This window comes from Pagrus pagrus, assembly GCF_965226575.1.
Source record: "Pagrus pagrus genome assembly, chromosome: 5".
Lineage (NCBI taxonomy): Eukaryota > Metazoa > Chordata > Actinopteri > Spariformes > Sparidae > Pagrus > Pagrus pagrus.
Window position 1 is genome coordinate 22,987,673 of NC_140189.1, and position 12,607 is coordinate 23,000,279.

The 12,607-nt window shown below is 41.9% G+C and overlaps 2 protein-coding genes across 2 annotated transcripts; both read left to right on the forward strand.

Annotated features, from left to right (window-relative positions):
• Nucleotides 1–9,685, forward strand: tcirg1b (T cell immune regulator 1, ATPase H+ transporting V0 subunit a3b). The gene is made up of 21 exons (XM_084353182.1): nt 1–370; nt 2,019–2,141; nt 2,516–2,594; nt 2,676–2,824; nt 2,938–3,033; nt 3,148–3,209; nt 3,298–3,424; nt 3,582–3,664; nt 3,780–3,873; nt 4,004–4,216; nt 4,302–4,452; nt 4,897–5,036; nt 5,449–5,606; nt 5,693–5,783; nt 5,885–6,003; nt 6,117–6,330; nt 6,559–6,669; nt 6,759–6,845; nt 6,929–7,049; nt 7,217–7,388; nt 8,821–9,685. The coding sequence occupies exons 2-21, from the start codon at nt 2,025–2,027 to the stop codon at nt 8,912–8,914; spliced, it is 2,478 nt and encodes an 825-aa protein (XP_084209308.1). The 5' UTR covers nt 1–370; nt 2,019–2,024; the 3' UTR covers nt 8,915–9,685.
• A 650-nt stretch (nt 9,686–10,335) lies between these two features.
• On the forward strand, nt 10,336–12,573 carry mrpl18 (mitochondrial ribosomal protein L18). Its single transcript, XM_084353848.1, has 5 exons — nt 10,336–10,358; nt 10,395–10,605; nt 10,821–10,989; nt 11,458–11,692; nt 12,358–12,573. The coding sequence occupies exons 2-5, from the start codon at nt 10,518–10,520 to the stop codon at nt 12,433–12,435; spliced, it is 570 nt and encodes a 189-aa protein (XP_084209974.1). The 5' UTR covers nt 10,336–10,358; nt 10,395–10,517; the 3' UTR covers nt 12,436–12,573.
• Nucleotides 12,574–12,607: the final 34 nt, after the last annotated feature.

Genomic DNA, 12,607 nt, shown 5'->3' on the forward strand with positions numbered 1-12,607 from the left:
CACTGTTTAGCAAAAGCCCAGAGGCGCGCACATGACACGTATTACCCCGGGATGTAATGATGTTAATCACTCAGCTATGTTTAGATGTTAAACTCCGTCGACTCGTCCGCATCGGGCTCGTGTTTACCGCCTTTGCCGCCAAACGAAACCTCGACCCCTCGCGGCCAAACGAGAGACGAACGTCGACCGTCACGTGAGGCCGCAGTAACGTGACTCTGAGCAAACGGGAAGTGTGAGCCGACAGTCGACAACTTCTCATAAACACGGCTGGTTTGTCCCGGTTAGCAGTCACCGGTCAGTCCGTCGGTACGCTGCCGGACAGCCTGGAAGACAGCGGGTTGGAGTCCAGCGGATTTAACGAGGCAGACAGGTGAGATATTCGGTTATTCAGCGTCATGTTGTGCCCGTATGAAGCTGCTTTTATCCACCGTGAATGAACCGCTATTGTGATTTCAATCAAAACCCTACAACTACTTTTCTTGTTTTGACTTTACTCCCGAATCACTCAAAACCACCCGTCTTTGGTTGTATAACATCACGTTACTATCATTTCAGTGTCGTTTCATTGTTATCGCGTGACACTAAAAACGAAACTTGTCCTTGTTCTGATCATTATAGTGACAAACATGTAGGTCCTGTAACGTTACAGCTGAAACAGCTAGGATTATTATTATTATTCAAGTACATCTGGAAATATTTTTGTACTTTTATCAATGTGTTTGTAGTTTCCTTGAATGTTTGTTGAGGTGATGTTCACTTTTCATACATTTTATAACTTAAAGGAGACATATATTGCTCATTTTCAGGTTCACAATTTTATTTTGGGTTACTACAAGAATAGGTTTACATGCTTTAATGCTCAAAAAACCTATCATCATGTCTGAAACGCTCTTTTCTAGCTCCTGGCTCTTAAGTACCCTCCTCTTCAATACCCAGTGTCCTCTGATTGGTCAGCTCACAAACGCCTGAGCCAGCCCCGCTAACAACAACAGCAGAGCAGCTGCGCTAAATTAATTCTTACGTGCCAAACTAGCCGCTGGGCATAAATTATGCAGATGTGTGACATGGTGATGTCACAGAGTCACGGAATTAATGGCGGCACTACTGACGAGGTGTTTCAGACGAAGCCCTCGGGAAGAGCGCCACGCTTTGAAGCCAACTCTCCAAGTGGTCAAACCGTGAAGTTACATCGTCACGTGATGCACTGCGGCCCAGAAAGACCTTTTCCCATAAGCTTACACTGTGAAAGAAGTGGCTGTAAAACGATGTATAATTTTCTTTTGCATCCGAAAACCGGAAGTTAGCCGGCTCGGTCTGTGGAAGTCTCTCGTCTCTAGATTGAAAGGGGTCTCTGCCTCCAACTCCGTGTCCAGGTTTTATTATAACATCCTCGGTTTCAGGCACTTCAGGAGCAGTGTTTTCTGTGCGAACTTTGAGCTTTTTAACTTTCAAGACCTTTTACAGGCACAATAACCTATAAAGGAAAGAAAAAACTGAAAAAGCATAATAGTTCTCCTTCGATACAATCAATTCGTTGTCAGTTTAAAGGCACACCTAGCTAAAACTAGCGCAGTCTGACACCACTGCCTTGCTAAATTACCTTCTCAGGGTTATAGTATTGAATAAAAGTGTTGATTCAATTTCATGGTCATTTTTGAGGCTGTCCTGTAGTTTTCTCCACCCCGTTTATACCAATGAGGCGAGTCTAAATTTAACGCAGTACAGCTCGAGGTCAGCTACAGCCTCTAAAATGACCACAAACTTAACACCTCTCTTAAAACAGTTTCAGTGCATTAGTTTTAGACATGCCTGTGCAACAGTGGAAATCCCAAGCTGATCATCAGTCAGGGGGACTTGATGCTTCCCCTTTCATACGCTTCTACATTGTCACTGAAAGCTTTTATTTTCCCAACTGAAAACAGATGCCCTTTGTGAACTGTTCACTCTTTACTTCCTCTCCTCTTCACTCGAGGGCATCATTACTATTCATTTGAACTTGTTTTCTTGGTGCTGTTCAGGCAGCGATGGGCTCCATGTTTCGCAGTGAGGAGGTGTGCCTGGTGCAGCTCTTCCTTCAGTCCGGCTCGGCCTACAATTGTGTCAGTGAGCTGGGGGAGCTGGGCCTGGTGGAGTTCAGAGACGTGAGTAACTGAAACGCCTGATTTAGCTCTTTATGGTATTGTGTTGAAAAGATCAGAGTCCACTAGTCAGCTACAAACAGTGGATTGAGTTCAAGCCTGTTTTAATTTATTGTTTTGTTGCAGAGCTGCAACAATTAGTTGATTAAATTTTGAAAATCAATTTATCATTTTGAATATGTATTGGGTTGTGAACAAAATAAGACCTTTGAGGACGACATGTGGAAACACTAATCGACATTTTTCACCATTTTAGAGTACAAATGATGCTTTGAGTCACTGTGAGACGGCAACATTTTCCTTCTCTCTTCTTGTGATCAGATGAACATGAGTAACCCTGTCGCTCTCTTCCTCTCTCCGCTGCTCTTATGTTTTAGTTAAATCCGAACGTGAACGCCTTTCAGAGGAAGTTTGTCGGCGAGGTCAGACGATGCGAGGAACTTGAGAAAACTTTTAGTAAGTACTAACTCCTAAATTTTCATCCATGTTCTTTGTTAACTACTTTTGCTTACTGTCCCTTTTTTATCTGCCCTTCAGCCTTCCTGGAGCAGGAGATCAATCGCTCCCTGTCCCCACCCTTGCAGGGTCCCCTCCCTCCACCATGCCCGACACCGTTGGCCCCTCAGCCCCGCGAACTCATCACCATAGAGGAGGAGAGCGAGAGGCTGGCCAGGGAGCTCAAAGAGGTGAGTGCTTAAAATAAGGCTGAGAAGAGCCTCTACTGTCTCATTAGTACAGTAGCAAAAGAGGTTGATCTTATTGGCTTGACAGATTTTTGATTGTGTGTGTGTCTCACTAGGTGTCCAGGAACAGAGACAGCCTGCGGGCTCAGCTGACCCAGCTCTGTCAGTACAGAGGTGTCCTGACCAGAACACACTCTCTCACAGCCTCACAGGTGGTTTAAACTATTTGTTCTTTAATTATTATGTTGTAGTGAGCAAACTGATGTCTGCAAACTTAATTGCAAACTACAAAAAAAATATATTTTCCTTTCCGTTTCCTCTCACAGGCACCGCCACCTGTACTGGAAAGCCAAGGCCTGTTTGATAACCGCCAAGATGTCCACCTCAGGTAGACCTCGATTGCTTAAATGCCCAACATGCACTTTTTTTTAGTCTACATTTAACACGGTTTAACCCTGCGATCTCCGCTCTGGTAGTTTTGTGGCAGGAGTGGTCCACCCTTGGAAGGTCCCCTCATTCGAACGGTTGTTATGGCGTGCATGTCGCGGTTATATTATCGTGGATTTCCGAGAAATGGAGGATCGACTTGAGCATCCAGACACGGTGGGAACTTGGAGACAGAGAGAGAGAGAGATGGCTGAGAGATTGATGTGAAAGTTATTTCTGTTACAGGAACAGTCTCTGATGATTTGTCACATCTAATAAGTTTTCTTATTGGATTTTTATCACATCTGTTCGCTGTTTCTTTCTTCGTTTTCAGGGGGAAATGGTTCAATGGACAGTGTTTCTCATTTCCTACTGGGGAGATCAGATCGGACAGAAAGTCAAGAAGATCTGTGATTGGTGGGTAAACATGTTCTTCTGTTTGATTTGTTTTTGTTTTTGTTTTTTTCAGTGTAGATTTCCACACTGCTGCGTCTGTTGAAGCTGTTAAATATTTTAATTTACCTCCTCACAGCTTCCGCACACAGACATTTGCGTACCCTGAGAGTACTGCTGAGAGAGAGGAGATTCTCCAGGGACTTCAAGGCAGAATTGAAGACATCAAATCAGTAAGTTCAAGCACAGAACATCGATACAATCACCAGGATCTGTCCTCTTTGTGTAATGTCTGTATCACACTTGAAAAAGCTAGAAGGTACAAAAATAACAGTAATGTAATTTCACTTCCCTGTTCTGCAGGTGTTGTCACAGACCGAGGCCTTCCTGCAGCAGCTGCTGATGCGGGCGGTGGCCGCGCTGCCCCAGTGGAAGGTGCGGGTGCAGAAGTGTAAGGCGGTCCAGATGGTGCTGAACCTCTGCAGCCCTTCCGTCACTGACAAATGCCTGATCGCTGAGGCCTGGTGTCCCACTGCCAAGCTGCCAGAACTGCAGAGCGCTCTGAGAGAGGGAGGGGTAAGACAGCCGAGAGCAGCAGAGAGTTGTAGATGAGGAGGCTTTAAATAAATGAATAAATAACTTAATATTTCCCCATCCTCAGAGGAAGAGTGGCAGTGGGGTCGATTCTTTCTACAACCGCCTGCCATCCTCCACCCCTCCACCCACCCTGTTCCCCCTCAACTCTTTCACAGCTGGTTTCCAAAACATTGTTGATGCCTACGGAGTGGCCAGCTACCGTGAGGTCAATCCAGGTACGTCGGCACACTAGGGCTCCAATTTATGATTATTTTTATTAGAGTTTAAGCTACCGATTATTGTCACATTTCATTTCATTTTCATTTTCATTTATTTTATGAAACATTCTCGTCACATTTACACAGAGCCCAAAGTGACGTCTTTAAATTGCTTACTGTTTCCAACCAACAGTTCAAAAGATAGAAGTTAGATATTTACTATCATGGATGACAAAGAAAAGATGCAAATCCTTACATTGAAGAAGCTGGAATGACCAAATATTATGACATTTTTGCTTAAAAAATGACTATTATCAAAACAGTTGGCAATTAATTTTCTTTCAACCAACTAACTGCTTCAACTAATTGTTGCAGTTCTTCATTCAGAAGCCAAAGAGTGCTCAGCCTCACATGTATTTTTAAACAAGTATAGTGAAGTCTTTTCTCTCGATGTCTCTGCAGCGGTGTACACCATTATCACATTCCCCTTCCTGTTTGCTGTGATGTTTGGGGACGTGGGTCATGGTTTACTGATGACGCTGGCTGCCCTGTGGATGGTCCTTGAGGAGAAGGACCCCAAACTGAGGAACAACAACAACGAGGTAACACACACATACACACACACACACACTCAAGCTCGACACAAGTATAAGAATTGTGAAGGGTTATATAGCATGTTTCTAAAATCCCTTAAAGATGTCTAAAAACAACAATGTTCAAACCCAGAGAAATCCCAAATTCTACCCCAGGTATCAGTGCATTTTATCTGGTTGCTATAACTTCAAGGAAACATCAGCTGATTCGTCAATGTACTCATCTTAAATGATGTTCACAGAGATCGGTGAAATTACATATATGAGAAACAAGCATTGCCTGATTGTGAGCATTATAAGATAACAAACATTTTCTTATGACTATATATTTTCTTTGTTTTCTTTTGATGTAATATTTCCACAAAGCAACTGTCAAAGAAAAGACCTGAAACACGTCTTTGACCTTCTGTGTGCGTTTCAGATCTGGAGGATGATGTTCGGAGGACGGTATCTGATTCTGCTGATGGGACTATTCTCTATCTACACGGGCGCCATTTACAACGAGTGCTTCAGCAGAGGCCTCTCTACCTTCACCTCAGCGTGGCACGTCGGCCCGATGTTCGACAAGAACATATGGAAGTGAGGACATTTCAGACCTTCAGGCTTGACTTCTAGTTTTTATTGTTTCTTATCCATCTTACCCATTTGAATGTTATTTCTTTCAGTTCGTCCGTCCTGGCAGAGAACCAGTACCTGTCCATGGATCCTACTGTGGCTGGTGTCTTCACCAGCCCCTATCCATTTGGCATTGATCCGGTACGGCCATCACAATCCTTACACCTTCCGTCAAGGTCCATTTATTTCATGCTGCTATCTTGTTTGTCACTAAAGCCATCCTGATTTTGTCTTGTTCTCAGATCTGGGGACTGTCCAACAACAAACTGACTTTCCTCAACTCATATAAGATGAAGATGTCCGTCATCATCGGTATCATTCACATGACTTTTGGAGTCTCCTTGTCATTCTTCAACTACTGGTAAATCATCACGTTTCACTTTGTTGGTCCTTTTTTGTTTCTTTTCATATTTATTCAGACTTTCCCTCACACATTCTTGCTCCCCTGCTTCCCCTTGTTGTTGTTTTCTCCAGGCACTTTGGTCAGATCAGAAGTGTGTTCTTTGTGCTGATCCCTGAGCTGTTCTTCATGATTTCTCTGTTTGGCTACCTGGTCTTCATGGTGGTCTTCAAGTGGATCGCCTACACCCCCGCCCAGTCCCAAGAGGCTCCCAGTATACTTATCCACTTCATAGACATGTTCCTCTTCTCAGATAACCCTCAAAACCCACCGCTCTATACAGGACAGGTGTGTGTGTTGTCTTCTGACAAAATAGCTTGTGAAGGCCGTGCAGTTTGCCAGATAACTCACTTTACATGCTCCGGACAATTGTTCGAAGAAGTTGAAGTACATGCTATTTGTATTAAACAGACAACAACTTGCACAAACACAATTGTGTCTTTTAAAATAACCTGCTAAAGTGAGCACGTGCTGCTCAAAGGTTTAACAGCTGGTCCTGTCACTGTTCACCTGTAGACTGTGGTGCAGAAGGTCCTGGTGGTACTGGCAGTGTGTTCCGTCCCGGTCCTCCTGCTCGGGAATCCCACGAGTGAATACCTCTCATTCAAGAGAAGACGACGTCAAGTGGTGAGTTTGTGTTTGACTGATCGTTTTTGAATCTTTTTTCGAGAGTTGGGTGTTTGTCCTGACAGACTTCTTGTCCTCGGTGACATCAGGAGGAAGACAGACGTCCGCTGGTGTCGGAAGACGGCTCCATCAACACCTGTCAGGGTGAGGTGGAGGGAGCAGCTGCACAGGAGGAGGTAAGAAAGAACCACGTGCAACTTAATTTACTAATCAGATTAAATGTACTGAGTGTTTAACTGTTTTACTGTGCTCTCTGCAGGAGTTTGACGCTGCAGACGTGTTCATGCATCAGGCCATCCACACCATCGAGTACTGCCTGGGCTGCATCTCCAACACCGCCTCTTACCTCCGACTCTGGGCTCTCAGTCTGGCACACGCACGTTAGTGGAACACAACACACACGATCACACTTCCATGATTCACACACATGCGCACAGACTTCCTCTTAAACACACTCATACTCAGCCAGTTATTCACACACACATGATAGACTTTTTCCAAGCACTAATGGCTGTCTGATGGCAAGTTATTATTTGTGTCCTCACAGAGCTGTCAGAGGTGTTGTGGGTGATGGTGATGCGGATTGCCCTGAGGTGGCAGGGCTACGTGGGCTCTGTAATCCTCTTTCTGATTTTCGGCTTCTTTGCTATATTGACCGTCTCCATCCTGCTGATTATGGAGGGACTCTCGGCTTTTCTGCATGCGCTCCGTCTGCACTGGTAAGGATGGGAGGACTGAGGGTGAAATGTGCCTAAAAATGTTTGATTAAAATGTATTTTTTTATGTTTATCCATATTATCTTGGATGCTTCTAAACTTCCATGTCCACGTCTCACAAAGCAGAATTCATACATTATATACAGATAAGTACATAACTTACATCACCATAACATCACAAACAAAGACCTTTTGTCTCTCATCCCAAGCTGCCACATAAATGATTCCTTACCTAAAAGAAAAGAAGTTAAAATTATCATGCAACCAAAAGAACTTTTCAAAAATAAGGACATTTTACTAAAAAGTGTAGCCTTTAAATCATCATACAACAAACAATTATCTTCAGTCTCACCTAAATCACATAACATAGTCTAAACCTGTCTCCTTCTAGAGCTTATGGCAATACAACTACACAAAAGATCTTGAAGTTTTGGTTAACTTTTTGCTTCAAATGGCTTTGTTAAAGTTGTTCTTAATCCAACAATATGTTTTATAAGTAGGGTTCTTATTAGGGCTGCACAGTGAATCGAAATATAATCAAAATAGCAATATGGCTATATGCAATATCCAAATCCCAAGAAGCTGTATTTTTTAATAAAGGTAAAATGTGTGAAAAAACAGCTTTATAATGAAGCGCTGCAGAGATGTCCTGGCTGACAAATCTTGTTCTCCAGATGTAAGAAAACATGTCATACCACATCGTAAGAATTACCATATTGTGCAGTCCTAGCAATCCATCCAGTGCCCTCAGACAGGTCTTTTGAATGCTCAAATTTCATGGCAATCTGCCTATTTGGTTGAGTCATGGATTTTGCATGTGAATTTGACTTTTGACTTCAGGGTGTGCAAGCTAATACAGTGTTCAGTCTTTTCCGTACATTTTGATATGGGTCATTTCATCTGAACTCACCTGGGCCCTCAAGTAAAATTCATGTAAAAACCTTTATTAAATACAAGGTACCTTGCAGCATCCTTTAGTACTCCAAATACTTTTTAAGTAATGATTTTTTTGGCCCTTGGAGCAAAATTTAATATTGTTTGTGATTTGTTCTATGTTTATTCTAAGTCTCACCAATTGATTTTTCAACTGGATTTCCAAGAAACCCTAAAGAAACGTGGCAACATATGTTCATTTAAATAGTTGTTGCAGAATGATTACTATAATCATATTGATAAAATAAATCATGTTTTACCCAAGATGAAGACATTTTCACTAGTTTTTACTTTGTTGCCACCAAATCCGAAATTTTTTTCCTGACAGTGGTACCATACAAAAGATGAGAACATCACCAAATCATTTATTTGTGAGTCAAAAATAATATTCAGCTTTAACCCCAGTGTAGAATAAACCAGACAGGATTGCTGGACAGCGTTAGATCGTGCATGGTAGTTTGTATTTGATGTTACGTGTTAACTTTGCTTCTCTCTCTTACAGGGTGGAGTTTCAGAACAAGTTCTACAGTGGATCAGGCTACAAGCTGAGCCCCTTCTCTTTCTCATCCCTCATCAATGCATCAGCTGCTATCTGATTGACCAACGATAACTTAATAATGCCAAACAGCTGTTAACTTATGTATATTATTCAGTACTTGGACTACAACGACATACATCAGAATGACTGTCTCTGGGTCTTAACAGTGGTATTCCATTGCCTGTTGTTTAATTCACCTGCACAATGATCAAGATGGAAAAGACTGTTATTTTTGCATTAGTAGAATGAGAATGAGTCCCTATATAATGATTACGGTTGCATTACATGAATTGAAAAAATTGTAATTTTGTATCCCCTTGCTCATTTTTTTTCACGTTGTGCACTGCTTTCTAATTACTTTTTCATTAGCTCAAAAATAGTAATCACTTATGAACGTATATGATCGACACCAATTTTGAAAAGGGAAAGCACATCAAATAATGAATCTGTTCTGCAGTTTAAGGGAATGTACGATTGTTGAATTGGTGTAATCTGCTTTAATTAGTAATTAGTCCTGTGGGCCTCTTCAAATAATGAGCAGGGAATTATCTGAATGATCTTCACGAGCCAAAGATACTTTTCCCTCATTGTCACGTCTTCCAAGCACAACACACAACCGGTATTTATTGGTAGTTAATGTTTTCTCATGTGCCTTACTGGAACTGAGTGCTTGTTTTTCCACTAAGTCTTTTTGGACAGATCATAACACTCATCATCATGCCACTATTTTGAATAAAACGGTATCTCTGTCTTGTTCCTCTGCCGGTTTGCACTGTAAAATGGATCAAATTTGAACTGGAATTAAATATGATTTTCTTGTGTAATCTGATTGTGAGAACTAATTTACTGAACAGTTGACCTCATCTGTTGCATATCATTGTGTCAAATATGTATCAGAGTTATCTGTAAAGTTACCAATGATGGAAATAGTATTCAAATCCTATTTGTGTGTGAGTAAAACCACAAAGTAAAAATACCAAAATATCAAGAGCAAAAGTTCCAAGTAAGCAGAGTGCTACATCACATTATTGATTCATTAACATGACAAAGGTGCAGCTACTTTTAACTACTCTATATCATCGGTAGGTTAATCTTCAGTAGTGCCTCATCTTTAAGATGTGTTTTGTATGTAAAATCTGAATCTGTGAGCTAATAGTTACTGTAGCTGTCAGATATATGGTGTAACAATACCCCTGAAATGTAGTAAAGTATATAAATGTAAATCAAAGGAGTAAAGTATAAGTATCTCTTAATTGCGGTACTTGTTGTATTTACTCAGTAACTTTCTACCACTGAAAACTTACTTGAGACTTGGACTAATTGACTGGAGTCACATGTCTGAAGGCAGAAGGTCAGAAATATAAAGCAAAACGCTTTTTATTCAGGATGACACGTAAGCGGAACGTTTCTGAAGCGCTGGTGTTTGTTTCTGTCAGCGTTGCTTCTACGGTAGCACCAAGTGACCCGGATGTTGTCCGAATGTCAAAGATGGCGCTTCACATGTCACGGTTAGAGTCCTAAAGAGACTTAGGACTCTAGTCACGGTGAACCCTCCTTATTAAAAATAGTTATAAAACTATGTTTTCATATTTTTAAGGACATAACACTTCAGCGGATGTTAGCAGATTGACTTGACTTGTATTGTAGCTGTTGAGGAGGAGATGGCTCTGAGCGAAATTAGTCGCAGTGTTCGGCTGTTGATAGGTCAAATTCAACGATGTCGTCCGATTGTGGCTGCAAATCAGACAGGTGAGCTAAGATACGTTTTCCCTTTATGTGATATAGTTTATGAACAGTTATACCTTCTAACACGCCCTTGCATTCATCTAGCTACATCTGTTTAACGTTATTTAACTAACGGTTCTACTGTGTTAGCTCAAACTAGTTCAACTCAAATAAGGTTAGCTCACTTCCATCTCTGGCTCTGGTTCACTCATGAAACCTGCCTGTTGTCTGTCACCCAGCTCGGTGTCTGAGTCAGGCAGCGTCTCAGCCGGAGCCCAGCCCCGATGAAAATGAAGCCGTGAACCCGACCTTTGTGAACAGAAACCCCCGGAACCTTGAGCAGATGGCTCTGGCTGTGAAGGAGCGGGGCTGGAAGACGACCTGGCCCCACCGGCAGTTCTACCACAGGTCTGTGTTTAACTGTCACAAACCTTTGATGCCTCATAAAAGCTATTATGTAAAATCAGTTCCAGGTGATGTCCATCACACTGGACTGCCGCCAGTAAATGTCAATTTAATGTGTACTTCAGTAATCATCTTTGCATAAATGTGATCAAATAATGGCTTTTTAATTAAAATTTTGCCCCTTAAATTGTGTCAGTATTCAGAACAAAACAGAATCTAATCATGGACCCACTCTTTATCACCCAGTCTGTATTAAACTGTGACTGGGCTGCATGTATGCAACCTATATTTAACCAGTTAAGTCCTTCTTAGACGTTTCAAGGGGGACCAGAGTACATAAGAGTAGATCATGACTAAATAAATTCTAAAACTGTCCCCAATATCTATTTTCCTCACGCTGGATTCCACCTGTCACTCCTGCTTTTGTTTTTGTTTTGTTTTTTTTAACCATTTTTGTCTAAATCTTTTCAGGTTGGTGTTTTCTCGCACCCAGCACCATGTGACGGCACAAGTGTTCTCCTGCAGCTCTCCTGTCCCGGTGGTCTCCTGCTCGACCAGGGAGTGGGCGTTGAAGAAGGAGCTGGCCACCACAACCTGCGTGGCAGCGTGTCAGGCTGTGGGAGAGGTGCTGGCACAAAGATGTCAGCAGGCTGGCGTCACCAGGATGGTGTACAGGGCGATTCCCTGGACGTACCGCTCTGAATCTGTGAGTACATGCAGCTACAACTGACGTTAGAGAATTGATTTGTATGTTTTTTTGTTTTTTTTTATCCTTAAGAGTGAAGATCACCCAAAAATGGAAATTCAGTCATTATCTATTCAACCCCATGCCAATGGAAAGTTGGGGGATGTTTCATATTCCACATAACATTTCTGGAGCGTTACAGAAAAACAGTGTTGCAGCATTCTCCTAATCAACTGAAGATGGGGACATGTTTTAAAACATTAAAAAACAAAACAAGTTGGATGTAATCGCTTGGAAATTTCAGGGATCCCCAATAGATTTCACAAAATGTAATTTACACCCTTTTCTAAAAGTGTCTGAAGTGGGTGCACAAGCTTGATGGCGGGTTGCAGATGTAAATAACTTCCAGAGAATTGGATTATGTACCATGAGCTGTATGGAGCCATTATATTTGGTTGTTTTTTAACGTTTTAAGACAAGTCCCCATTTACTTCAGTTGTTTGGGAGAAAGCTCCAACATTATTTTGCTGTGAAGCTGCTGAAATGTTTTGTGGACTACAAAACTTCACCTGACTTTCAGGCAGTATGAGGGTGAGTAGATACTGCCTAAATTTTCATTTTTGAGTGAACCCTTCCCATAACTTATCTCTTGCTTTATTGTTGTCTTTCATTTTTCTCTTTCACAGGTTCAGTCATTCAGGGCAGCAATGAAAGAGGGAGGTATCATCCTCAGTGAACCCCGAAGGAAATACGTTGGGACCTGAATTTAGGTGCCATCTATCATGTCTGTTGTTTTGTAAAAATGTCTTCTGAATCCCTTACTCTCTGCTCTTTGGTGAATTGTGACTGTATTGCCCTATCACTACAGTGAATGACAATATAAACAAAATGAATGATGTAAGGTTGCTTGTCCCTGTGCTTTGTCCCTTATGATAA